Source organism: Heterodontus francisci, chromosome 2 (genome assembly GCF_036365525.1).
Source record: "Heterodontus francisci isolate sHetFra1 chromosome 2, sHetFra1.hap1, whole genome shotgun sequence".
Taxonomy (NCBI): Eukaryota; Metazoa; Chordata; class Chondrichthyes; order Heterodontiformes; family Heterodontidae; genus Heterodontus; species Heterodontus francisci.
Genome location: NC_090372.1, coordinates 181,438,045 through 181,463,322, shown reverse-complemented (window position 1 = coordinate 181,463,322; position 25,278 = coordinate 181,438,045). Strand labels below are relative to the sequence as shown.

General features: G+C 42.7%; 1 protein-coding gene across 5 annotated transcripts in view; it reads left to right on the top strand.

Moving 5' to 3' along the window:
- The window catches only part of LOC137349138 (rho GTPase-activating protein 12-like), a 241,639-nt gene extending 216,709 nt beyond the window's left edge, over positions 1 to 24,930 (top strand). For all 5 annotated transcript variants that reach the window (XM_068014554.1, XM_068014532.1, XM_068014549.1 and 2 more), the window contains 2 exons: positions 21,887 to 21,992; positions 23,409 to 24,930. In XM_068014554.1, the coding sequence (XP_067870655.1) occupies positions 21,887 to 21,992; positions 23,409 to 23,586 (284 nt within the window). In that variant the 3' untranslated portion in view covers positions 23,587 to 24,930. The remainder of the gene's footprint in view (positions 1 to 21,886; positions 21,993 to 23,408) is intronic.
- The last annotated feature ends 348 nt before the right edge of the window (positions 24,931 to 25,278 follow it).

Genomic DNA, 25,278 nt, shown 5'->3' with positions numbered 1-25,278 from the left:
TGTTGGGGGTCAATCATCTCAGTCCCTGGACATCATTGCAGGAGTTCCTCAGGGTAGAGTCCTAGGCCCAACCATCTTCAGCTACTTCATCAATGACCTTCCCTCCATCATCAGGTCAGAAGTGGGGATATTCGCTGATAGCTCAATGTTCAGCACCATTCGCAACTCCTCAGATGCTGAAGCAGCCCACGTCCATATGCAGCAAGACCTGGACAATATCCAGGCTTGGGCTGATAAGTGGCAAGTAACATTTATGCCACACAAGTGCCAGGCAATGACCATCTCAAAGAAGATTTACCTTCAGGAGCGGAGAGCAGTCGGACCTGTGTGGGAGCACCTAGAACTGGGAGCGGATAAATTAAGCACCAGGCTTGGAGCCTTCTCTTATCTTCAGGAGCGGAGAGCAGTCGGATCTCTTCAGGAGTTGGCGTGCGCTGACAGAGTTTGAAAAAAAAAATTTGAACAGTGACATCACAGGAAAGCTGCAACGTGATTGGTCGGTGAGTAACTGCCATTAGGGAGTATCAGTAAATAGCTGGGTTAGTAACTAAAGTAAATAGAAATGTAAGGTCTACAGCTATTTTTATATAGTAAGTAGTGTTTTTGTAGGGAATCCAGGACCCTAGTGTAAATAATCTCTAATTTTTGACTCATTTAAGGGAGTAAATTACAGGTAAGTCAGGCTGGCAGGGCAGCTCAGCAGCATGGAGTGCTCCTCCTGTGCAATGTGGGAAGTCAGGAACACTTTCAGTGTCCAGGGTGAACACATGTGCAGGAAGTGTCTCCAGCTCCAGCTGCAGCTACTCGAAATCTGCATTTTGGATCTGGAGCGGCGGCTGGGGACACTGGAGCATCCGCAAGGCTGAGATCACCATGGATAGCACGTACATGGAGGTGGTCACACCGCAGGTAAAGACTGCTCAAGCAGAAAGGGAATGGGTGACCACCAGGCAGAGTAGAAGAACTAGGGCAGGTAGTGCAGGAGTCCCTTGGGTCCACCTCCCTCTCTAGCAGACTTTTCGCTTTGAATACTGTTGGGGGAGATAGCTTCGCAGGGGAATGCAGCAAGAGCCAAGTCTGTGGCACCATGGGTGGCTCAGCTGCACAGGAGGGGAGGAAAACGAGTGGGAGAGCTACAGTGATAGGGGATTCTATTGTAAGGGGTACAAATGGGCATTTCTGTGGCCGCAAACGTGACTCCAGGATGGTATGTTGCCTCCCTGGTGTTGGGGTCAAACATGTTACGGAGCGGCTGCAGGACATTCTGAAGGAGGAGGGTGAACAGTCAGAGGTCGTGGTTCACATTGGTACCAACGGCATAGGTAGAAAGAGGGATGAGGTCCTGCAACAAGAATTTAGGGAGCTAGGTAGCAGATTAAAAAGCAGGACCTCAAAGGTTGTAATCTCTAGATTACTCCCGGTGCCACGTGCTAGTGAGTATAGGAATAGGAGGATAGTGCAGCTGAATGTATGGCTGAAGACATGGTGCAGGAGGGAGGGCTTTAGTTTCCTGGATCACTGGGTCTGTTTCTGGCGAAGGTGGGACCTGTACAAGTCAGATGGAGTTGCACCTGAACTGGAACAGGACCAACATCCTTGCAGGGAGGTTTGCTAGTGCTGTTGGGGGGGGTTTAAACTAATTTGGCAGGGGGATGGGATACAGAGTGGAGGTACAGTAGAGGGTGATGCACAGTCAAATATAGAAGAGAAACTAAGTCAGTCTGGAAGGCAGAGCAAATATAGACCTGTTGAGGCACAAGTGATTAATGCAAAGCTGGAGTGAATCTATTTTAACGCAAGGTGTCTGACAATTAAGGCAGATGAATTGTGGGTGATTAACACATGGGAATATGATATTATTGCTATCACAGAGACATGGTTGAGGGAAGGGCAGGACTGGCAGCTTAATTTTCCGGGGTATAAAATCTTCAGGCATGACAGCAGGGGGTGCAAAAGAGGAGGTGGCATTGCACTATTGATCAAGGAGTCAATTACTGCAATAAGAAGGGATGATATCTTAGAAGGTTCCTCAAATGAGGCCATATGGGTAGAACTTAAAAACAAAAAGGGGGCAATCACTTGGCTGTGAGTGAACTACAGGCCTCCAAACAGTCAGGGAGAGATAGAGGAGCAGATATGTAGGCAAATCTCAGAGAGGTGTAAAAATAATAGGGTAATAATAATAGTAGAGGATTTCAACCCCCAATATTAACTGGAATAGTCTTTGTGCAAAGGCTGAAAGGGGGCGGAGTTCTTAAAGTGCATCCAGGAGAGCTTTTTGAGCCAGTATGTAGAAAGTCCTACAAGAGAAGGGGCGGTACCGGACCTAATCCTAGGGAATGAAGCCGGACAAGTGGTAGAAGTGACGGTGGGGGAGCATTTCGGGGATAGCGACCATAACTCTAAGATTTAAGGTAGTTATGGAAAAGGACAAAGATGGACTGGAAATAAAGGTACTGAATTGGGGGAAGAGCAATTTCAATGATAAAACAGGATCTGGCCAAAGTGGACTGGGAGCAGCTACTTGTAGGAAAGTCTACATCAGACCAGTGGGAGTCATTCAAAAAGGAAATATTGAGAGTTCAGGGCCAACATGTTCCTGTAAAGGTGAAAGGTAGGACCAATAAGTCTCGGGAACCCTGGATGTCAAGGGCTTTCGAGGATTGGATAAGGAAAAAAAAGGAGGCTTATGTCAGATTCAGAGTGCTGAAAACAGCAGAGGCCCTAGAGGAATATAGAAAGTGTAGGTGGGTATTTTTTTAAAAAAGTAATTAGGAGAGCGAAGACAGGGCAGAAAAAGTACTGGCGGGTAAGATAAAGGAAAATCCCATGGCATTTTATAAGTATATTAAGGTCAAGAGGATAACCAGGGAAAGAGCAGGGCCAAAGTGGCAATCTGTGGAGCTGGAGGACGTAGGTGAAGTTTGAAATGATTACTTTTCATCTGTGTTCACTATGGAGAAGGACGATGCAGGTGTTGAGATCAGGAAGGGGGATTGTGATATACTTGAACAAATTAGCATTGAAATGGAGGAAGTATTAGCAGTTTTAGCGGGCTTAAAAGTGGATAAATCCCAGGTGCAGATGAGATGTATCCCAGGCTGCTATGTGAGGCAAGGGAGGAGATAGCAGGGGCTCTGACACAAATTTTCAAATCCTCTCTGGCCACAGGAGATGTGCCAGAGGACTGGAGGACAGCGAATGTGGTACCATTATTCAAGAAGGGTAGCAGGGATAAACGAGGTAATTACAGGCCAGTGAGTCTAACATCAGTGGTAGGGAAACTATTGGAAAGAATTCTGAGGGACAGGATTAATCTCCAATTGGAGAGACAGGGATTAATCAAGGATAGTCAGCGTGGCTTTATCAGGGGGAGATTGTGTCTAACCCAATTTGATTGGATTTTTTCGAGGAGGTGACTAGATGTCTAGATGAGGGTAAAGCAGTTGATGTCGTCTACATGGACTTCAGTAAGGCTCCCACATGGTAGATTGGTCAAAAAGGTAAGAGCCCATAGGATCCAGGGCAATTTGGCAAATTGGACCCAAAATTCGCTTAGTGGCAGGAGGCAGAGAGTGATGGTCGTGGGTTGTTTTTGCGATTGGAAGCCTGTGACCAGTGTTGTACCGCAGGGAACGGTGCTGGGACACTTGCTATTTGTAGTGTACTTCAATGATTTAGACGTGAATATAGGAGGCATGATCAGTAAGTTCGCAGATGACACAAAAATTGGTGGTGTCATAAATAGTGGGGAGGAAACCTTGGATTACAGGACTATATAGATTGGCATAGCAGTGGCAAATGGAACTTAATCCTGAGAAGTGTGAGGTGATGCATTTTGGGAAGACTAACAAGGCAAGGGAATATACAATGTTAGGACCATAGGAAGTACAGAGGGTCAGTGGGACCTTGGTGTACTTGTCCATAGATCACTGAAGGCAGTAGCACAGGTAGATAAGGTGGTTAGGAAGGCATATGGGATACTTGCCTTTATTAGCCAAGGCATAGAATATAAGAGCAGGGAGGTTATGATGGAGCTGTATAAAATGCTAGTGAGGCCACAGCTGGAGTACTGTGTACAGTGCTGGTCACCACATTATAGGAAGGATGTGATTGCACTGGAGAGGGTGCAGAGGAGATTCACCAGGATGTTGCCTGGGCTGGAGCATTTCAGCTATGAAGAGAGACTGGATAGGCTAGGGTTGTTTTCCTTAGAGCAGAGAAGGCTGAGGGGGGACCTGATTGAGGTATACAAAATTATGAGGGCGTAGATAGGAAGAAACTTTTTCCCTTAACGGAGGTGTCAGTAACCAGGGTGCATAGATTTAAGGTAAGGGGCAGGAGGTTTAGAGGGGATTTGAGGGAAAAAAAATTTCACCCTGAGGGTGGTTCGAATCTGGAACACACTGCCTGAAGGGGTAGTAGAGACAGGAACCCTCACAACACACAGTGGTCTACAGTAGGGAGGGAGTTGCCCTGGGAGTCCTCAACATCGACTCTGGACCCCATGAAGTCTCATGGCATCAGGTCAAACACGAGCAAGGTAACCTCTACTGATTACCACCTACCACCCTCCCTCAGCTGATGAGTCAGTACTCCTCCATGTTGAACACCACTTGGAGGAAGCACTGAGGGTGGCAAGGGCACAAAATGCACTCTGGGTGGGGGACTTCAATGTCCATCACCAAGAGTGGCTCAGTAGCACCACTACTGACCGAGCTGGCAGAGTACTAAAGGACATAGCTGCGAGACTGGGTCTGCAGCAGGTGGTGGGGAACCAACACGAGGGAAAAACATACTTGACCTTGTCCTCGCCAATATGCCTGCCGCAGATGCTTCTGTCCATGACTGTATTGGTAGGAGTGACCACCGCACAGTCCTTGTGGAGACAAGTCCCGCCTTCACATTGAGGATACCATCCATCGTGTTGTGTGGCACTATCACCGTAATAAATGGGATAGATTTCAAACAGATCTAGCAGTGCAAAGCAGGGCATCCATGAGGCGCTGTGGGCCATCAGCAGCAGCAGAATTGTACTCAACCACAATCTGTAACCTCATGGCCTGGCATATCCCCCACTCTACTATTACCATCAAGCCAGGAGACCAACCCTGGTTCAATGAAGAGTGCAGGAGGGCATGCCAGGAGCAGCACCAGGCATACCTCAAAATGAAGTGTCAACCTGGTGAAGCTACAACCCAGGACTACTTGCATGCCAAACTGCATAAGCAGCATGCAACAGACAGAGCTAAGCGATCCCATAACCAACGGATCCAACCTAAGCTCTGCAGTCCTGCCACATCCAGTCATGAATGGTCGTAGACAATTAAACAACTAACTGGGAGGAGGTGGCTCCACAAATATCCCCATCCTCAATGATGGGGGAGCCCAGCACATCAGTGCAAAAGATAAGGCAGAAGCATTTACAACAATCTTCCGCCAGAAGTGCCGAGTTGATGATCCATCTCGGCCTCCTCCTGAATTTCCCAGCGTTACAGATGCCAATTCGATTCACTCCGTGTGATATCAAGAAACGACTGAAGGCGCTGGATACTGCAAAGGCCATGGGTCCTGACAATATTCCGGCAATAGTACTGAAGACCTGTGCTCCAGAACTTGCCGTGCCCCTCGCCAAGCTGTTCCAGCACAACACTGGCATCTACCCGGCAATATGGAAAATTGCCCAGGTATGTCCTGTACGCAAAAAGCAGGACAAGTCCAACCCGGCCAATTACCGCTCCATCAGTCTACTCTCAATCATCAGTAGAGTGATGGAAGGTGTCATCAACAGTGCCATCAAGCAGCACTTGCTTAGCAATAATGTGCTCAGTGATGCTCACTTTGGGTTCCGCCAGGGCCACTCAGCTCCTGACCTCATTACAGCCTTGGTTCAAACATGGACTCGAGGTGAGGTGAGAGTGACTGCCCTTGACATCAAGGCAGCATTTGACTGAGTATGGCATCAAGGAGCCCTAGCAAAACTGGAGTCAATGGAAATCAGGGGGAAAACTCTCTGCTGGTTGGAGTCATACCTAGCGCAAAGAAAGATGGCTGTGGTTGTTGGAGGTCAATCATCTGAGCTCCAGGACATCACTGCAGGGGTTCCTCAGGGTAGTGTCCTAGGCCCAACCATCTTCAGCTGCTTCATCAATGACCTTCCTTCTATCATAAGGTCAGAAGTGCGGATGTTCGCTGATGATTGCACAATGTTCAGCACCATTCGCAACTCCTCAGATACTGAAGCAGACTGTGTAGAAATGCAGCAAGACCTGGACAATATCCAGGCTTGGGCTGATAAGTAGCACGTAACATTTGCGCCACACAAGTGCCAGGCAATGACAATCTCCAACAAGAGAGAATCTAACCATCTCCCTTTGACATTCAATGGCATTACCATCGCTGAATCCCCCACTATCAACATCTTAGGGGCTACCATTGACCAGAAACTGAACTGGACCAGCCATATAAACACCGTGGCTACAAGAGCAGGTCAGAGGCTAGGAATCCTGCGGCGCGTAGCTGACCTCCTGACTCTCGAAAGCCTGTCCACCATCTACAAGGCACAAGTCAAGAGTGTGATGGAATACTCTGCACTTGCCTGGATGGGTGCACCTCCAACAACACTCAAGAAGCTCACCACCATCCAGGACAAAGCAGCCCGCTTGATTGGCACACCATCCACAAACATTCACTCCCTCCACCACCGACGCACAGTGGCAGCAGTGTGTACCATCTACAAGATGCACCGCAGCAACGCACCAAGGCTCCTTTGACAGCACCTTCCAAACCTGCAACCTCTACCACCTCGAAGGACAAGAGCAGCAGATGCATGGGAACATCACCACCTGCAAGTTCCCGTCCAAGTCGCACACCATCCTGACTTGGAACTATATCGCTGTTCCTTCACTGTTGCTGGGTCATAATCCTGGAACTCCCTTCCTAACAGCACTCTGGGTGTACCTACCTCACATGGACTGCAGCGGTTCAAGAAGGCAGCTGACCAGCACCTTCTTAAGGGCAATTAGGGATGGGCAATAAATGCTGGCATAGCCAGTGAGGCCCACATCCCATGAATGAATTAAAAAAAAAATTTAATAAGTATTTAGATGAACACTTGAAACACTATAGCATACAAGGCTATGAGCCAAGTGCTGGAAAATGAGATTCAAATAGATAGGCTTGAAGGCTGGCGCCGACACTGGGCTGAAGGGCCTGTTTCTGTGCTGTATAAGTCTATGACTCTAAAAGAGAATCTAACCATCTACTTTTGGCATTCGCTGAATACCCCATTATCAACATCCTGGGGGTCACCATTGACCAGAAATTAAACTGGACCAGCCACATAAATGCTGTGACTGCAAGAGCAGGTCTGCAGCATGTAACTCACCTCCTGTCTCTTGAATGCCTGTCACCATCTACAAGGCACAAGTCAGGAGTGTGATGGAACACCGTCCACTTGACTGGATGAGTGCAGCTGCAACAACACTCAAGATGCTCGACATCATTCAGGGCAAAGCAGCCAACTTGATTGGCATCCCATCCACCACGTTCAACATTCACTCCCTCCACCACTGAAGCACAGTGGCAGCAGTGTGCACCATTTACAAGATGCACTGCAGCAACTCATCAAAGCTCCTTCAACAGCTCCTTCCAGACCTGCAGCCTCTACCACTTAGAAGGACAAGGGCAGCAGATCCATGGGAACACTACCAGCTGCAAGTTCCTCTCCAAGCCACACACCATCCTGACTTGGAACTACATCACCATTCTTTCACTGGCGCTGGGTTAAAATCGTGGAACTGCCATCCTAACAGCATTGTTGATGTACCGACACCCCAAGGACTGCTGCGGTTCAAGAAGGTAGCTGACCACCACCTTCTCGAGGACAATTCGGGATGGGCAATAAATGCTGACCTAGCCAGCGATGTCCACATCCCACAACTGAAATTTAAAAAAAATCATTAGTGCTTCTTCAATGGCCTTCACTGTTGTACAGTCAACTTGGAGCTAGTGAACGACGATTCCACAGTGTTCACTTGCATTCACAGTGCCTCCAATAACTAAACAGTCCTTACCAGTTCACAGCACGACCTGTACAACATGCAGGCTTGCGCTGAGAAGTGACAGCTAACATTCATGCCGCAGGAGTGCCAGGTAATGACCATCTACAGTGGAAAAAGACCCAATCATGTCCTGACCTTCAACCACGCCACAGTCTCCCACAATCAGTATCCTGAGCTCATTGTTGACCAGCACTTCACAGATCCAGTTCAGAAATCTGATAGAAGACTCATCTGGACTGGCACTGCTAAAGCAACACTCCGGAAGCTCAACATCATCCAGGACAAAGCAGTTTGCTTCATTGTCATCCTTTCCACTGAACTTGATACCAACCCTCTCCACCACTGGCTCACTATAGTCTGTGCTATCTACAGGATGCAATGAGTTGCCAACAGTACTTCAGTCTCCACTAACAAGAAAGCGATGATCATGTAACACCATCATCTCCAAGTTGCACATTACCCTAATTGGATGGATATTGCCATTGCTTCATCATGACTAGGTCAAAGTTTTAGAATTCCTGACTTAACGCCATTATCATAAGGACTCCAGATTGGTTTGAAAAGAAAGTCACCACCGTTGTGGTATTACCATCATTGTGCACACCTCAAGAATGTTTTTTAAAAACTCGCATTAATATAGTGACTTTCATATCCTTAGGATATCACAAGGTATGTGACAGACAATTTACACATAGCAAATCCCAGACCAGTTTAAGGTTTGGTTAAGGGCAAACTCTTCTTCGAATAGTATGGGAACTATACTAGATTGAAGTGTCAGCTGAGATTATATGGCTAAATCCTGGAATGGGGCTCGAACCACAACCTTCTGACTCAGAGGTTAAAGTGCTATCAACTAAGCCAAGTTGACACTGCCAAAAAAGCATTTTCTGTTATTTTATGAATTTTGGGTCTACATTTCAATGAAAAGCCACTCACTCTAATTGTTCTTGGCTGTTTTGTATTTAAGTGATATGAGCTCTCAGTACAAAGGTCTGCATCACTGCATTTAAATATTAGTGTTGTTTGCATTGCTCAGCAAATGGTTTGTGTGTTTGTGCTAAAATTGGATTTAATTGACCCACTAACACATTCATTATTAAACCTTTAATATTCCATGGTAACGTGGTGCAAACATGAAATTGATTGCATAATAGAAGCTCTCCAATCATTCCCAGGATATACTAATAAGTGTATTTCTTCGATTGTATGTTGCCAGCAGAAGGTGTTAAAAAGCATCGCACCTAGGTTCCCCATAACTAAAGCCCATCACTACATTAGGACATCTTGCACAGGAATGATGGTTTCAAAGTACAGATTCAGTTGTCATTTGCTGTCAGTGTAGATAGAAGCTGCACACTGTTTCCTAGGTGCCCTCCAAATCTGACCAGTCTCTTTCAAGTTAATGATCTGCTTATTTAAATGTGATTAATTTTTTTCTTGATAACACAAAGCTTCGATTGCTGTTATTTATTGTGAAATATAATGGTCTGAAATTCCCATGGTATAAACCTTCCAAAACAAGAATGATGCATATGGCAGAAAGAACACTGACACAGACAAAACGATGTTTTTAAGAAACCCGAACTCTAATAGAGGTCACATGCCTTTCAATGTAATTGTTCTTAGTTAATTACTTCATATTTAAATATAATTTAATCTTTCCAGTTAAATTAACCTGTGTTCACTTATTTATATTACTAGTTGCATCATTTGTTCCACATAGGGTTATGGATAAAGAGGAATGTGATTTCACATCGAAGGCAAATCACTATCATTACTTAATTGTAAATAATGGACCCAAAATTTGCTGGAGCAGAGCATCTTATGGCATTCCCCATTTGTTTGTTTTCTCCTCACCCTTAAGCTCAAAAAATTTTGGGTCATAATTTGCTCAAAGTGCGAGCTGATACGGCATCTGGGACCTTGGTAAATAATAGGACCAGTAGCCTATTTCCTAAACCAGTGAGATTTTAAGGTTGGAAAAGAAACAAAGGAATGACTGAGAACAAAATAGGGTGAATTACAGTCAAATTAGATACAGACAGAGAAGGAAAGGAAAAGCAAGACACTTTTTTAAATTTTAAAAACCTCTTAAGAACTTACAACCTGAAGGAATGAAACTCCTTGGTTTCAGTTCCCTTCCTGGAGAGGTTGACTAGCATTGCAGGAACATAAATCTTGTCATTAAAGGGTGCTTTACATTGTTAAGGATGATCCCTAACTTTCTGTGATGAGTTTAATTTATCTTATCAATGCAAATGCAGCAATTTGTTGAAATTCATGGTGAGAGTGATAGCCAGCTCTATTTCCATGAGACTAATAGAGTGGTGCAAATCATCCGGCAGTTTGTGGCAATTCACAACTCACGGCGTATCCTTTCCTCTCCACAAATTGCTGGGTTGTTTACACATTAATAATATATACGTTAAACTCACCATTATTCCCCCAACAAATTCTAAGCGGACATCATAATTGCAGGTATGCAAACTGATTTGACATGTTTAATGGTGATTTTTTTAGCAGACAAAAATGGCTACCTCTGGTGTTCCCCAAGATCTGTCATTGGTCCTCACCTAATTCTCATCTACGTGCTGCCCCTCGGCAACATCATCCAGAAGCACAGCATTAGTTTTTACATGTACGCTGACGACACCTACCCCAGCTCTACCTCATCACCACCTCTCTCGACTCCTCCACAGTTGCTAAGTTATCAGACTGTTTATCGGACATCCAATACTGGATGAGCAGAAATTTTCTCCAATTAAATACTGGGAAGACTGAAGTCATTGTTTTCGGTCTCCACAACAAACTCTGTTCCCTAGTTACCGACTCCATCCCCCTCCCTGGCAACTGTCTGAGACTAAACCGGACTGTTTGCAACTTTGATATCACATTTGACCCCAAGATGAGCTGTGGCCACATATTCACGTCATCACTTAGATCACCTATTTCCACCTCCATAACATCACCCTACTTTGCCCCTGCCTTAGCTCATCTGCGGCTCATTCGTGCCTTTATTACCTCTAGACTTGACTATTCCAATGCACTCCTGGCTGGTCTCCCACATTCTACCCTTCGTAAACTTGAGGCCATCCAAAACACTGCGGCCCGTGTCCTAACACGCACCAAGTCCCTTTCACCTATCACCCCTCACAGCCCTACATTAGCTTCTGGTCAAGCAAAGTCTTGCTTTTAAAATTCTCATCCTTGCTTTCAAATCTCTTCATGGCCTCACCCCTCTCCATCTCTGTAATCACCCCAAACCTTCCAAGATGTCTGCGCTTATTTGATCCTAGCCTCTTGACTTTCCCCTGTTTTAATCACTCCACCATTGGCGGCCATGCCTTCAGTAGCTTAGGCTCTAAGCTCTATAATTCCCTCCCTACACGTCTCATCCTCCCTACCTCGCTTTTCTCCTTTAAGACACTCCTGGAAACCTGCCTGTTGGATCAGATGACCAAAAGCTTGGTCAAATATCTCATGTTTTCATAGAATCATGTAGAATAATTTTGTTTTATTATGCCCCTGTGAAGCGCCTTGGGACATTTTATTACATTAAAGGCACTATATGAATATGTTGTTGAGGGAACAGTGAGCGATACAGTAAAAAGATTTAAGAACACAGTTGCAGTCCATCTTTAAAGATTTCTGTTCAGTTTGCAACATGCTGTTGAATAAGACCATCAAAAATTCCATTTATATGTGTTGCCAATAATGAAGTATTGAAAGTTAGACAATTGACATGAAATTTGGGGTAGAATTTTCTGAAGTTCTCACAATCTCCTGCAGCAAATTCAGTAGAACACCCCAATTAAGAAAAGTGGCCTCTTTTAGCCATTTATATCATTTCAATGGGGGTTCCACTGATCAGCTGCTGCGGTGAGACATTGAGAGCATTCCCCAGAACTGCTATATATTTAGACCGGGAACATCTTGGTGTTTGCTGTTTTAAGGTAACAAAAGTTTTCAAATAATTGTTAGATTGCTTCCCAAATTTATTTTCTCCTATTGTCAACCTGGCTGACAGTAGCTAATTTAGTACAGATTGGGGGTTGAATGAGACTTTCGTGGTCTGTATGATTTAACTATTCACTGTCTTTACCACCTAAGCCACCCAGGCGGCCAACATTCCTGGTATTTGGGTAATCCATAATTATTACACAGCTAAATTATACTTCATTTTCCAAATCTTTGTCCATTTACTTAACCTATCTATCTCCCTTTGTAGCCTCCTTATGTCCTCTTCACAACTTACTTTCCTACCTAACTTTGTGTCATTAGCAAATTTAAGAACCATACCTTCGGTCCCTTCATCCATGTCATTAATATAAATTGTAAATAAGTTGAGGCCCCTGCATTGATTCCTGTGACACACCACCCATTACATCTTGCCAAGCAGAAAATGACCCATTTATGCCTACTCTCTGTTTCCTGTTAGCTTGATCTCAGGGGGTGGTCGTCCTTGCTCTTTAGTGAGTTGTCCCGTGCTCAGGTTTATAAGCCATGGCCAACTGCAGAACCACCAAATTTTTGGTGGTGATGGCGGAAGAGCTAGAACCTCGAGGAACAATAGTTTCTTACAAGTGGAGGGTCCTTGGGAAGAGGACTTGTGTTTCCTTTAAAGCACATATGAGGAGGGCAACGGGAAGCCACCTCATTGTACTTTTTCCCTACACATATTGCTCATTTCTCATAGAAGTTTTTAAAAAAAGGGAGGCGCTTACAAGCAACTGAAGAGAAAAGCCCAGGACCATGAGGATGGAGAAAAAAGTAGAGGACTTGCCCTTGACCACTACCACCCCAATCGCCCTAAAGAAGGTGGTGGTGAGCCACCTTCTTTAACCACTCTAGTCCATGTGTCAGTGCACCCACAGTCCTGTAAGGGAGGGAATTACAGGATTTTGACTCAGTGACAGTGAAGGAGCAGCCATAGAGTCGCACAGCATAGAAACAGGCCCTTCGGCCCACTGCGTCCATGCCGACCATAATGCCTATCTATACTAATCCCACCTGCCTGCATTAATTCCATATCCCTCTATGCCTTGCTCATTGAAGTACCTGTCCAGATGCCTCTTAAATGTTGCTACTGTTCCTGCCTCCACCACCTCCTCTGGCAGCTCATTCTTTGTGTGAAAAATTTACCCCTCTGATCCCCTTTAAACCTCCTCCCTCTCACCTTAAATCTATGCCCTCTAGTTTTAGTCACCCCTACCTGGGAAACAGACTCTGGCTACCTACCCTATCTATGCCTCTCATAATTTTATATACCTCTATGATGTCCCCTCTCAGCCTCCTTCGCTCCAGGGAAAACAGTCCCAGCCTATCCCATCTCTCTTTATAACTCAAGCCCTCCAAACCAGGCAACATCCTTGTGAATCTTTTCTGCCCCCACTCTAGCTTAATCATGTCTTTCCTGTAGTGCGGCGACCAGAACTGCACACAGTACTGCAAATGTGGCTTAACCAACATTATGTACAACTGTAACATGACGTCCCAACTCTTGTACTAAATGCCTCGGCTGATGAAGGTAATCACGCCAAATACCTTCTTCACCACCCTGTCTACCTGTGTTGCCACTTTCAAGGAACTATGTACTTGCACCCCAAGGTCTCTCTGCTCAACAACACTCCCCAGGGCCCTGCCATTCACTGTATATGTCCTGCGCTGGTTTACCTTCCCAAAATGCATCACTTCGCACTTGTCTGCGTTGAATTCCATTTGCCAATTCCTTGCCCACTTTCCCAGTTGATCTATATCCTGTTGTAACCTTAGACAACCTTCTTCACTGTCCACTATACCACCAATTTTGGTTTCATCTGCAAGCTTACTAATCATGCCCCTTACATTCACATCCAAGTCATTAATATATATGGCAAACAACAGAGGGCGCAGCACCGATCCCTGCGGCACACCACTGGTCACTGGCCTCCAATCTGAAAAACAACCCTCCACTACCACTATCTGCCTCCTATCACCAAGCCAATTTTGTATCCAATTGGCTAGCTCACCCTGGATCCCATGTGTTTGAACCTTCCGGACCAGACTACCATGTGGGACCTTGTCAAAGCCCTTGCTAAAGTCCATGTAGACAACGTCCACCGCCCTGCCCTCGTCAATCCTCTTGGTCACCTCCTTAAAAAACTCAATCAAATTCGTGAGACATGATTTTCCGCGCACAAAGCCATGCTGACTATCCCATATCAGACCATGCCTTTCCAAATGCATATAAATCCTGTCTCTCAGAATCTTTTCCAATAACTTCCCCACCACTGATGTAAGGCTCACCGGCCTGTAGTTCCCTGGCTTATCCCTGCTGCCCCTCTTAAATAAAGGCAAAACATTAGCTATCCTCCAGTCTTCCGGTGCCTCACCCGTGGCTAACGATGATACAGAAATCTCTGCCAGGGCCCCAGCAATCTCCTCCCTTGCTTCCCATAGCATCCTAGGATACACCTGGCCGGGCCCTGGGGAGTTATCCACCTTAATGTGCTTCAAAACCTCCAACACCTCCTCCTTTGTAATGTTGATATGCTTCAGGATAACGGTGTTCCCTCCCTTGAACTCACTAGCTTCCATGACCACCTTCATGGTAAATACAGATGAGAAGTATTCATTTAAGACCTCACCCATTTCCCGTGGCTCCACACATTGATTACCACACTGATCCTTAAGGGGGACCTACTCTCTCCCTAATTACCTTTTTACTCTTAATATACTTATAGAATTTTTTAGGATTCTCCTCTATCTATTCTGCCAGGGAAATCTCATGGCCCCTTTTTGCCCTCCTAATTTCCTTCTTAAGTGTACTCCTACATCCCCTATGCTCCTCGAGGGACTCGCTTGATCCCAACTGCCTGGGATATAGTTCCAAGTCAGGATGGTGTGTGGCTTGGAGGGGAACTTGCAGGTGGGAGTGTTCCCATGCATCTGTTGCTCTGGTTCCTTTAGGTGGTAGAGGTCCCAGGTTTGGAAGGTACTATCGAAGGTGCCTTGGCAAGTTGCTGCTGTGCATCTTATAGATGGTGCACACTGCTGCCACAGGTGGAGGGAGTGAATGTTTAAGGTGATGGATGGGGTGCTGATCAAGCGAGTTGCTTTGTCCTGGATGGTTTTGAGCTTCTTGAGTGTTGTTGGAGGCAATCAGGCAAGTGGGAAGTATTCCATCACGCTGCTGACTTTTACCTTGTAGATAGTGGACAGGTTTTGTGGAGTTGGGAGGTGAGTCGCTTTACACAGAATTCCCAGCCTCTGACCTTCCCTTGTAGCCACAGTATTTATGGCTGGTCCAGTTCAGTTTCTGGTCAGTGTTGACCCCTAGGATGCTGATGGTGGGGGATTCAGTGACAGTAATGCTTGAGAATATCAAGATGAGATGGTTTGATTCTGTCTTGGTGGAAATGATCTTGGGACTAGTGTGGCACAATTGTTACTTGCCACATAGCAGCCAAGCCTGAATGTTGTCCAGGACTTGCTGCATGCGGGCATGGACTGCTTCAATATCTGAGGTTTTTTTCAAAAGAACTAATTCATTCAACTAGGTTAAGTTCTAATTACATAAAAATATTAGTAATAGATTCCTAATTTTAAGCATTTACTGCCTCAAGCTTATGCAAACCACTTCAACTGTTAAAAGGCAAAACCCAGCGGGACCTTCCCCCTCTGCACTGAATTCCCATTCTCACCAAATTCTCAACTTCACATTCTGTTGATGATGCATTTAGTTAATGTTGCATTCTGTGGTTACATTCCTTGCCTTAGCTATATTAAAATTCAATAGAAAAAGTAATAGTGTCAAAGGATTGACAAACAGAAAATTTAATTCCCATCAAAAAAGGGGATAGATCTATTCTGGTTAGCTCAATGTCAATGGTTGTAACAATATTAGGATCTGCTAAAAGATAAGGTCGCAAAACAGCTAGAAATGTATGTAATGAAAAATAGGATGGATTTCTAAAAGGCGGCACAGTAGCGCAGTGGTTAGCACCGCAGCCTCACAGCTCCAGCGACCCGGGTTCAATTCTGGGTACTGCCTGTGTGGAGTTTGCAAGTTCTCCCTGTGTCTGCGTGGGTTTCCTCCGGGTACTCCGGTTTCCTCCCACATGCCAAAGACTTGCAGGTTGATAGGTAAATTGGCCATTATAAATTGCCCCTAGTATAGGTAGGTGGTAGGGGAATATAGGAACAGGTGAGGATGTGGTAGGAATATGGGATTAGTGTAGGATTAGTATAAATGGGTGGTTAATGGTCGGCACAAACTCGGTGGGCCGAAGGGCCTGTTTCAGTGCTGTATCTCTAAATCTAAAATCTAAATAAAAAATCTAAATTTAAAAATACCGGAGTTTTAATGGTACCTGTTTTGAAGATATAACAACATCTTTAATGTAATAAAAGATCCCAAGGCGCTTTACAGGAACATTATAAAACAAAATATGACACCAAGCCACAAAAGGAGGTATTAGGTCAGATGACCAAATGCTTGATCAAAGAGGTAGGTTTTAAGGAGTGTCTTAAAGGGGGAAAATGAGGCAGAGAGGTGTTGGGAGAGTATTTCAGAGCTTGGGGCCAAGGCAACTGAAGGCACAGCCACCAGTGGTGGAGCGATTAAAATCAGGGATGCACAAGAAGTCAGAATTAGAGGAGCGCAGATATCTTGGAGGATGTGGGGCCGGCGGAGATTACAGAGATAGGGAGGGGTGAAGCCAAGAAGAGATTTGAAAATGAGGATGAGAATTTTAAAATCAAGACTTTGCTTGACTGGGAGCCAGTGTGGGTCAGCGAGCACAGGGGTGATAGGAGAATGGGATTTGGTGCGAGTTAAGACGCGGTCAGCAAAGTACCTAGAGCATACCATTCTTCTTCAATGAGTGATCATCGGGAGTGATATATGGAGTCACACTTCCACCGTCCGCAGTATTTTGCTTTTTTGATATAAGAAAGTATGCCTAACAAGTGAAATACAAGTGCCTTGTCACAGTAACCATCACTTGTCATGAAATTAATTCAGAATACAGTTGCATTTATTAATTATTTTATTAAGGACTGTTAATCGGTATTTTAATACTTGCCAGAAAATAGCCATGTAAAATGGTCACACTATTGCAGATCTCCAAAACTATGGTTTTGGTGAATTTAGGCTTTAAAGTATAATAAATTGGACCAAAACTACTGAAAACTATATTTTTGTAACTCACTGGTGATTTTAAAAAGACAATTCTACATTTCAATTCAACAACAATTTGCATTTATATAGCCCCTTTAACATACTAAAAGTTCCGAGGTTCTTCACAGAAACCATTATCAGACAAAATTTGACACCAAATCCAAAAAACTGCAGCACTCCTTTACTACTGCACTGGAGTCAACCTAGATTTTTTTGCTCAAGTTCTGGAATGGGACTTGAACCCACAACCCTGACTCAGGCCTCCTCCACTAATTCTACCAAAAAAACATTGACCTTGATTTAAGATAGGATTAGGAGTAGGGTTCCTATCCACCAAAATTACTGTCTTTGTCAGCTGGCATCCACAAATACATCTCTCTTTCCCATTTTAGCCAGCATATTTCCATCAGCTGTTGCTGTCAGCTGTTCTACTCTGATCCTCCCAAGTCCTGGCTTCGGCCAAGGTCCCAGAATTGCTTTAAATAAAGGATAGCTCATCGGGATAGACATAATCCACATATAACATGACTGCCATCCCCCACATTTGGTCCTGAACTCGGATGTAAATTTCTTTCCTTTGATACAAATCTACATGGTAAATGAGTGAGCATGTGGCAAATGAAATAAGTCAAGTTGTGCACATAAGAGATTAAGAAAGTGATATACTTAACAACTGAGTGGAAATTGGTGAAGTTTGAAAAAATCTGGGCAGATTAATGGATTTAGCATTTAACGTGTAATATAGCGATCAACAAAACAAGTTGAATTCTGAGCTATACAGCTGAATCATGTGTGGCAAACTGCATTTTGAGTACTGATGAATCAACACATCAAGTCCTGGATATGGTGTAGAAAAGACCCTCAGGGTTGATCCCCAGCGGCAGAGGACTGGAGAAATTTGGACTATTTAATGTTGTAAGGGGACCTCATGAAGTTGTACAAGGTAAAGTGTGGGAAAGGTGAGTATGGAGCCCTGTTTCCAAGTTAAAACTTAAGCTTTACAAGTGGATACAGGGTCAAGCTATTGAGAGCCCACATTAGGACTAATTTCAGAACGTCTTCAATCACTGAGTGATCAACCCTTGGAATAGACTTCTGGGTCGGGTAATGGAATCAAAAACCCTGAAATATTTTTTAAAATAATTGAATGATATGGTGAAGAGACTAGTCTGATTTTCAGCTCGGTGAGCTGGGAAGGATAAAGAGCAATCCTCCTCTGAATCTCCCGTGTGATCTTGTGATTACCATGACTGATTGATATTTGGAAACCTGACAGTTTACAAAATTTTTCAAGAAAGGCCTACATGTGACTCCAGACCCACAGCAATGTGGTCGCCTCTTAACTGGCCTGTGAAATGCCTAGCAAGCCACTCAGTTCAAAGGCAATTAGGGATGGGCAATAAATGCTGGCCTAACTAGCAATGCCTACATCCCACAAATGAATTTTAAAAAAACAGAGGTAGTGTTTTAAATCTTGTTTCAAAAAATATGTATATGTTTTAGTAATATAACATGAATGATACTTACCACCTCACCAGCATTATTATTGTATCAGGATGACTTAAGCCTAATTTTGAGCTTAAAAAAGTAAATTGTTCAGATCAGAGAGAATAGAGTTCCCTGGAGCTGCAGACAATTCACATTTTTGACACTAATAAGCGTGATGCCACGAATATTTGTAAGTCTTTGGATCATTGAAAACAGCTATTTGTAAGGGATGTTGAGGGCTTTTAACATCCCAAATTGCGTCACTGGTTCCGTTCAATAAATTTTTTAAAAGTACATGTCATTTGCTCAAGGCATCATCTAAATGAGTGCAGCAAGTCACAACAACATGGAATGTTGGCATGTTGATCTTTCACCATCGTGAAAGAGTGAATTATGCTTTTATTTTAAGCTGTGTGGTCACATTTAATTGGCAGAAACTACTTTTTAAAAAGCTATACTCTCATTTAATACTAAATAGTGATTTCAGTTAATTTCCTAATGTCATTTATCAATGAAAAACTCAAATTGTAGTTTTTAGTTAAGACTTGACAGCAAAATCATCACAATTGTAAAAGTGACATAATCAAGAAGTTTATTTTTTTGAACCATTCAAACACAATGAGCTTAACCTTATGGATAATCCTACAAGAGCAGCACTTTAACCAGTAAGGCTGTTGTGCCTAGGTTGACAACAGATTTGCAGGTCATTGTTTTGTCATTGCACATTGATACAACTTGCCATTTTTTCAACAGTTTGTAGTGCACAATTCAGCCACAGAGTGGCATTTGCAACATTCCAATATTTTTGATGTTTCTTGAGTGTTTCTTCAGGCAGCTTGTTTTAGGTTGCAGCAAGTTTATAACCCCTTACACTGTTAATTTTTAAACCTGATAGCAAAAAAATCATAAAAGTCAGTCAATATTAAAAGTTTCTCAGAGAAATGAAATAACAATTTGTGGCCTTTTGTGAAATTAAGACAGTTTTAAACTTTCATGGTTTACTTTATGCAGTTTTTTCCCTCCATTCATTATCTCTGCTGTTTTCCTCTCACTTTCCACAGAATATCCTTCAATCAGGATGACCGGATGGTTTTGAAACTACAAATTCAGTGCTGCTTTTAACAATGGTGTATTTTTTCAGGGATGGATTGATTCTGCCAGTTTTTCTAGTAGATGTGTTTGGAGAAATGTATATGGTATTAAAAATGTAATGTAGTTATTCTAAAAGGAAAGGAGTTGCATAATGGGTGCCTTTCATGTGCTCAGATGATTCACAACCAGTGAAGTACTTTCAAAGTGTGCTGCCGTGGCAATGTAGGCAAGTGCAGCATCCAATTTGCACACAGCCAGGTCTCACAAACAGCAAGGAGATAAATGAGCAAACAATCTGTTACTAGTGGTATTGATTGAGGGATCAATATTCGCGAGCACACTGGAAAAACTCCCTTCTTTGGGATCTTTTATATCCATCTGAGCAAGCAATTTAACGAATCATCTGAAAGATGGCAGCTCTGACAGTGCCCAATTATCTGCAGCTGCTTCATCAACAACCTTTGCTCCATCATAAGGTTACAAGTGTAGCTGTTGGCTGATGATTGCAGTGTTCAGTTCCATTCACAATTTTTCAAGTAATGAAGCAGTCCATGAACACATGCTGCAAAAACTGGACAACATCCAGGCTAGAGCTGATTGTGGTAGGTAATATCTGTGCCACACAGATATCAAGCAATGACTATCTTGAACAAGAAAGAGCATAGCCACATTCCTTAACATTCAATTGCATTACCATCAGCAAATTCCCCATTATCAACATACTGGAGGTCACCATTGAATGGAAACTGAACTGGACCAGGCAGATAAATGCTCTGGCTACTGGAGCAGGTCAGAGGCTAGATATTTATTTATTTAGAGATACAGCACTGAAACAGGCCCTTCGGCCCACCGAGTCTGTGCTGACCAACAACCACCCATTTATACTAATCCTACATTAACCCCACATTCCCCACCATTCTCCTACCACCTACCTACACTAGGGGCAATTTACAATGGCCAATTTACCTATCAACCTGCAAGTCTTTGGTTGTGGGAGGAAACCGGAGCACCCGGCGGAAACCCACACAGTCACAGGGAGAACTTGCAAACTCCGCATAGGCAGTACCCAGAACTCAACCCGGGTCGCTGGAGCTGTGAGGCTGCGGTGCTAACCACTGCGCCACTGTGGGTGAATGGCTCACCTTCTGACTACTCAAGTCTCTCTACCACCTAGAAGGCACAAATTAGGAATGTGATAGAATACTCTCTACTTGCCTGGATGCTCCAACAACACTAAATAAGCTCAACACTATCCAGGCCAAAGTAATTCACTTGATCTGCACTCTATCCATTGGCTTAAATGTGGACAGAATACATTGCTGCAAGTCACCCAACGCTTCTTCAGCAGTATCTCCCAAACCCAGGATCTCCATCACCTAGAAGGACAAGGGCAGCATATGCATGGGAAGATCATCACATGTAGGTTCCACTGCAAGTCACCCATCACTGTTTCTTCGTTGTCGTTGGATCAAAATCCTGGAACTCCCTCCCTAACAGCATTTTGCAAGCACCTTCACCACACAGACTTCTGCGAATCAAGAAGAAGGCCCATCACCACCTTCCCAAGGGCAACCTGCCAGTGACTTCCACATCCTGAGAATGAATTTTGAAAAAAAGTGCAATTGTAAATTTTGTTAATCTTGGCTGCTCATGTCCACAAACAAACAAGTACAGTATAAAATCTAGCAGATGGTACGCAGTTAATTTTTGTTAAACAAATATAAAGCGGATCAGTCAACATCTGAAGAAAACAAATCAAAGTAATAGAGTCATTTACGGCACAGAAGGACGCCATTCGGCCTATCGAATGCATGCCCGGATGTTTGAAATAGATGCCCTTTTTTAGTTACGTTTTCTTTACCTCTGTTGATACTATAATAAACCTTAGCGACAAATAGTGATTAAAAAGGAAACTGTAATGATAATCCAATTCTTAAATCTACAGAGCCACTTTTACTTAAGAGCTCAACATCATTCTGGCCCACTCTGATTACTGATCAATGCATTGAGTTTTATTGGAGAAAATAATTAGTCTTCATGTGTATAGAAGAGCATTAAATCAATTGTATTTAATGGTTTCCAGAAACACCAGACTATGGGCAACGCATTCAGGGTATTACTGAACTAATCAGGCTATTACCGAAACCGAACCATGACACTATGAAAGTTCTATTCAGGCACCTTGTCAGGTAAGTGTGAATTAATTCTTAACTGTGATAAGTTTTCTTATGGTAGTACATACCTCTGATCAAAGGGAAAAATTGTATATAACCGTAGTCGCTGTTGACCATGTGTGGTAATTGTATTTTGAGTCTAAAAGTAAATCCCTATTTATAAAATTCCATATGTTTAAAGCAATTTTGCTTCTGTAAAATATTCATTTTGCAAAATACTTTGTTAAATGTCAAATCTCAATGCAAGCAATAAAGCTATTCTCTGGAGCAGATTTTGTTAGAGCAGGGCATCTTGTAGCTTGCTCATTCGTTTGACGTGTTTATAAATGATTAGTCCACCAAGTTGCTGGCAGTGTGAGCTGAGAATGGTGGGAAAAAACTAAATTAACATTGGACATTTTTTAAATCTCCTAAAACAATTCACAAGCAAAAGCATAGAGATACCACACTTATAATTGTTTACATTCTGTACAAAAGGTTGATTGGCAATCATTCACAAATATCACGTTAATAAGGTACTTAGGCTAGTAATTACTAGACTTAACTTTCTCTGGCAAGTTTAATGGGAAATTAATATGTAAATGCAGCAACTTCATGAAAATCACTTGGAATTTAAGTGCAAGATGCAATTTTTGCAAAGCTAACAGTGGAGCAGCACAAATCGGCCAGCATCTTGCGATTCACAATTCATGGGGTCTCTTTTCCTCACTGCAAGTTGATGGCAGATTTGCACATTAATAATGAACATCTTTTTCAGCAAAATCTAGCCCAATATTATTTGTTGTGTAAGTAATTCTCTCACCAACAATTGATTATTACTAATGTCAGTCCCAATTATGATCGGTATTGGTGCTTCAGTTTGTTAGACTTTATTTTCATGACTTTTAGTACTCAATGAGCTAATAACACTGGGAAATGAGACATTCTCTCAATACAGGCACCTGTTACTATAAAACAATCCCAGGTCAACCATAGTACATCTATGATATTGAGTAAAGCTCCTTTTATACTATGCCCCAACAATGTGCCTTTAATCCTACCTCAAAACAGCATCATGCACCATTTATACACCGATTTGTAAAGCCACTTAAATGACACTATAGTGTTAGAGCTGTAGCACTGCCACAGCTCTTCAAAACAAACAACTGAAATTTATTTATCAAATAAATGTTATAACCAAGTAATTATTCTGTGTGGCAGCCACTTTCATTGTTAAATAAAAGAAAAACTGCAAGACATAAATTACTGGAAATGCACAATAGATCAGTTGGCATTTGAAAAAGAAAGGTTAACAATTGGGGTGCTTTTATTCCATCAGTACATTGGACATTCTATTTTGTACAAGTGAGACCCAATTGTTCGTTATTAATAACTGCGGAATGTTTCACTATGTAGGTACCTGTTTCTTGAACTTTTTCACTTTCTCTCTAGGGTTATTGCCTGTGGTGAAGTAAACCGAATGACCGCTCCAAGTGTTGCCATAGTATTTGGCCCCACCCTCCTGAGGCCAGAGAAAGAGACAGGCAATATTGCAATTCACATGGTATACCAGAATCAGATTGTGGACTTGATCTTATCAGAGTATGAAACCATATTTGGAAGAAGCTGAAAAAAAAATGAGCAAGTGAAATGCAAATCTACCAAAACCCACTTTCGAGGAAAAAATAAAATTATATTTTAAGTGTTTTTTTTTGTACTTTGAGTCAACCAGAAAATGGTAAACTTTGCACTTCGTTTCCTCTGGTTTTTAAAATGATCTGTATTTTTTTCAGTGGTTATCAATCTTGAAAGCAGGTGGCACTGCTGCAGATATTTTGCATAAAATGTAATACAAACATGCAGGAAAGCATGTTATCTGGTTATGACGAACAGTAGAGACTTAGGTATACTGTAGTTATATACACTGGGTTCTTTTGCAACAATATTTGCCTGAGGGATTTAGCAGTACTCTTCTGTACATGTGTGGATATTTTTAGGAAATTTCCATTTCCTGCACATAATTGGCAAACCTCTCTTTATAGCCTTTTCTGCCGTTCAGTATAGCAGAAATTCTAATACTGTATGTCGCTGCTGAGTCCATACAGAAGCGTGGCCAGGTTTTTTGTAATTTATTTTTTTATAGGTTTACTCAAAAGGCAAAAGCTAAAGTATTAATGTTGATTTTTCCCAGTTGATGAATATGGACTAAGGCAACCCTGCACTTGCTGTTCTCTCAACCTACTGTTAATACAGAGGTCATATGATCACACCCAGTGTTTAAGAACACTAGTGATGTACAGATGAATAAAGAGTATAATATGTTAAAATAACATGCCCTCAACCAATGTATATATAGTCTGTGTATAGTTCCTTAACAAAGTATGTTTTTCAAACAGTAACATTTTCTAATCAAATTTTGCCAACTTGTAATATTCAGTTGCTGGTCAGTGTACCAGCTAAGATCAGTGCTAAGGGCTTGTTCGGGGTATTTTATGACAGGCATCACAGGGGGCTATTCTTAGGTATACTAAGAAGCTGCGTGCACTTTTTAGCTATTGGTAATTTCAATGCAGGGCAAATCTTAACCATTTGTATTTCAAATGGTACTGGAAAGTATTGTGTAGGCTTGTGCTTTCTAGGTGCACTACAACAAAAGCTGTTTATTTAAAGTATACGGACAAAATTTGAAAAACATCTGCTTAGCAATTTATTGTACAATAAGTGCTAACATTTAATAAACTTTCACGTATGCACTGATGGGTATTAAAGCAAATTCGCTTGATGCTAAGTTGAATTTTCCCATTTTACTTATGTGGACTAGCTGTATAAACAGATTTCTTTGGAATACTACCTGTTTCTGGGCACATGATCTGAAGATTTTTTTGAATGTATTTTTTTAAACTAACTGCTGTATGGCGATATGCTACGTCTAATCAAAAATTAAAACAAAATGATGAAAAGCTCTTTCAGTTTATTTATTACAGAATGCTGAAAGTATTTGCTTATTAGTGTCTTGGTGCAAATAGTGTAATGGTTCTGGTACTGGACTAGCAACCAGAAGAGTTCAAATTCCACCATTGGAAATTGTGAAACTGAATTCAGTACATCTAATAGAAGTTGTACAAATATCAAGAAGGCCCACAATTACCTTGCGGCAACTAAGAATGGGCAATAAATTCAGCCTTGCTAGCGTCACCATGTCTTGAAAACAAATATGATTTTTTTCCCGTCAATGTAATCTGCTTTTTGATATCAGTACAGTGTTAACCACTCTGTGCCCAAGATTTGTTATTTTCTTTTCAAACTGAATCTCTCAACCTAA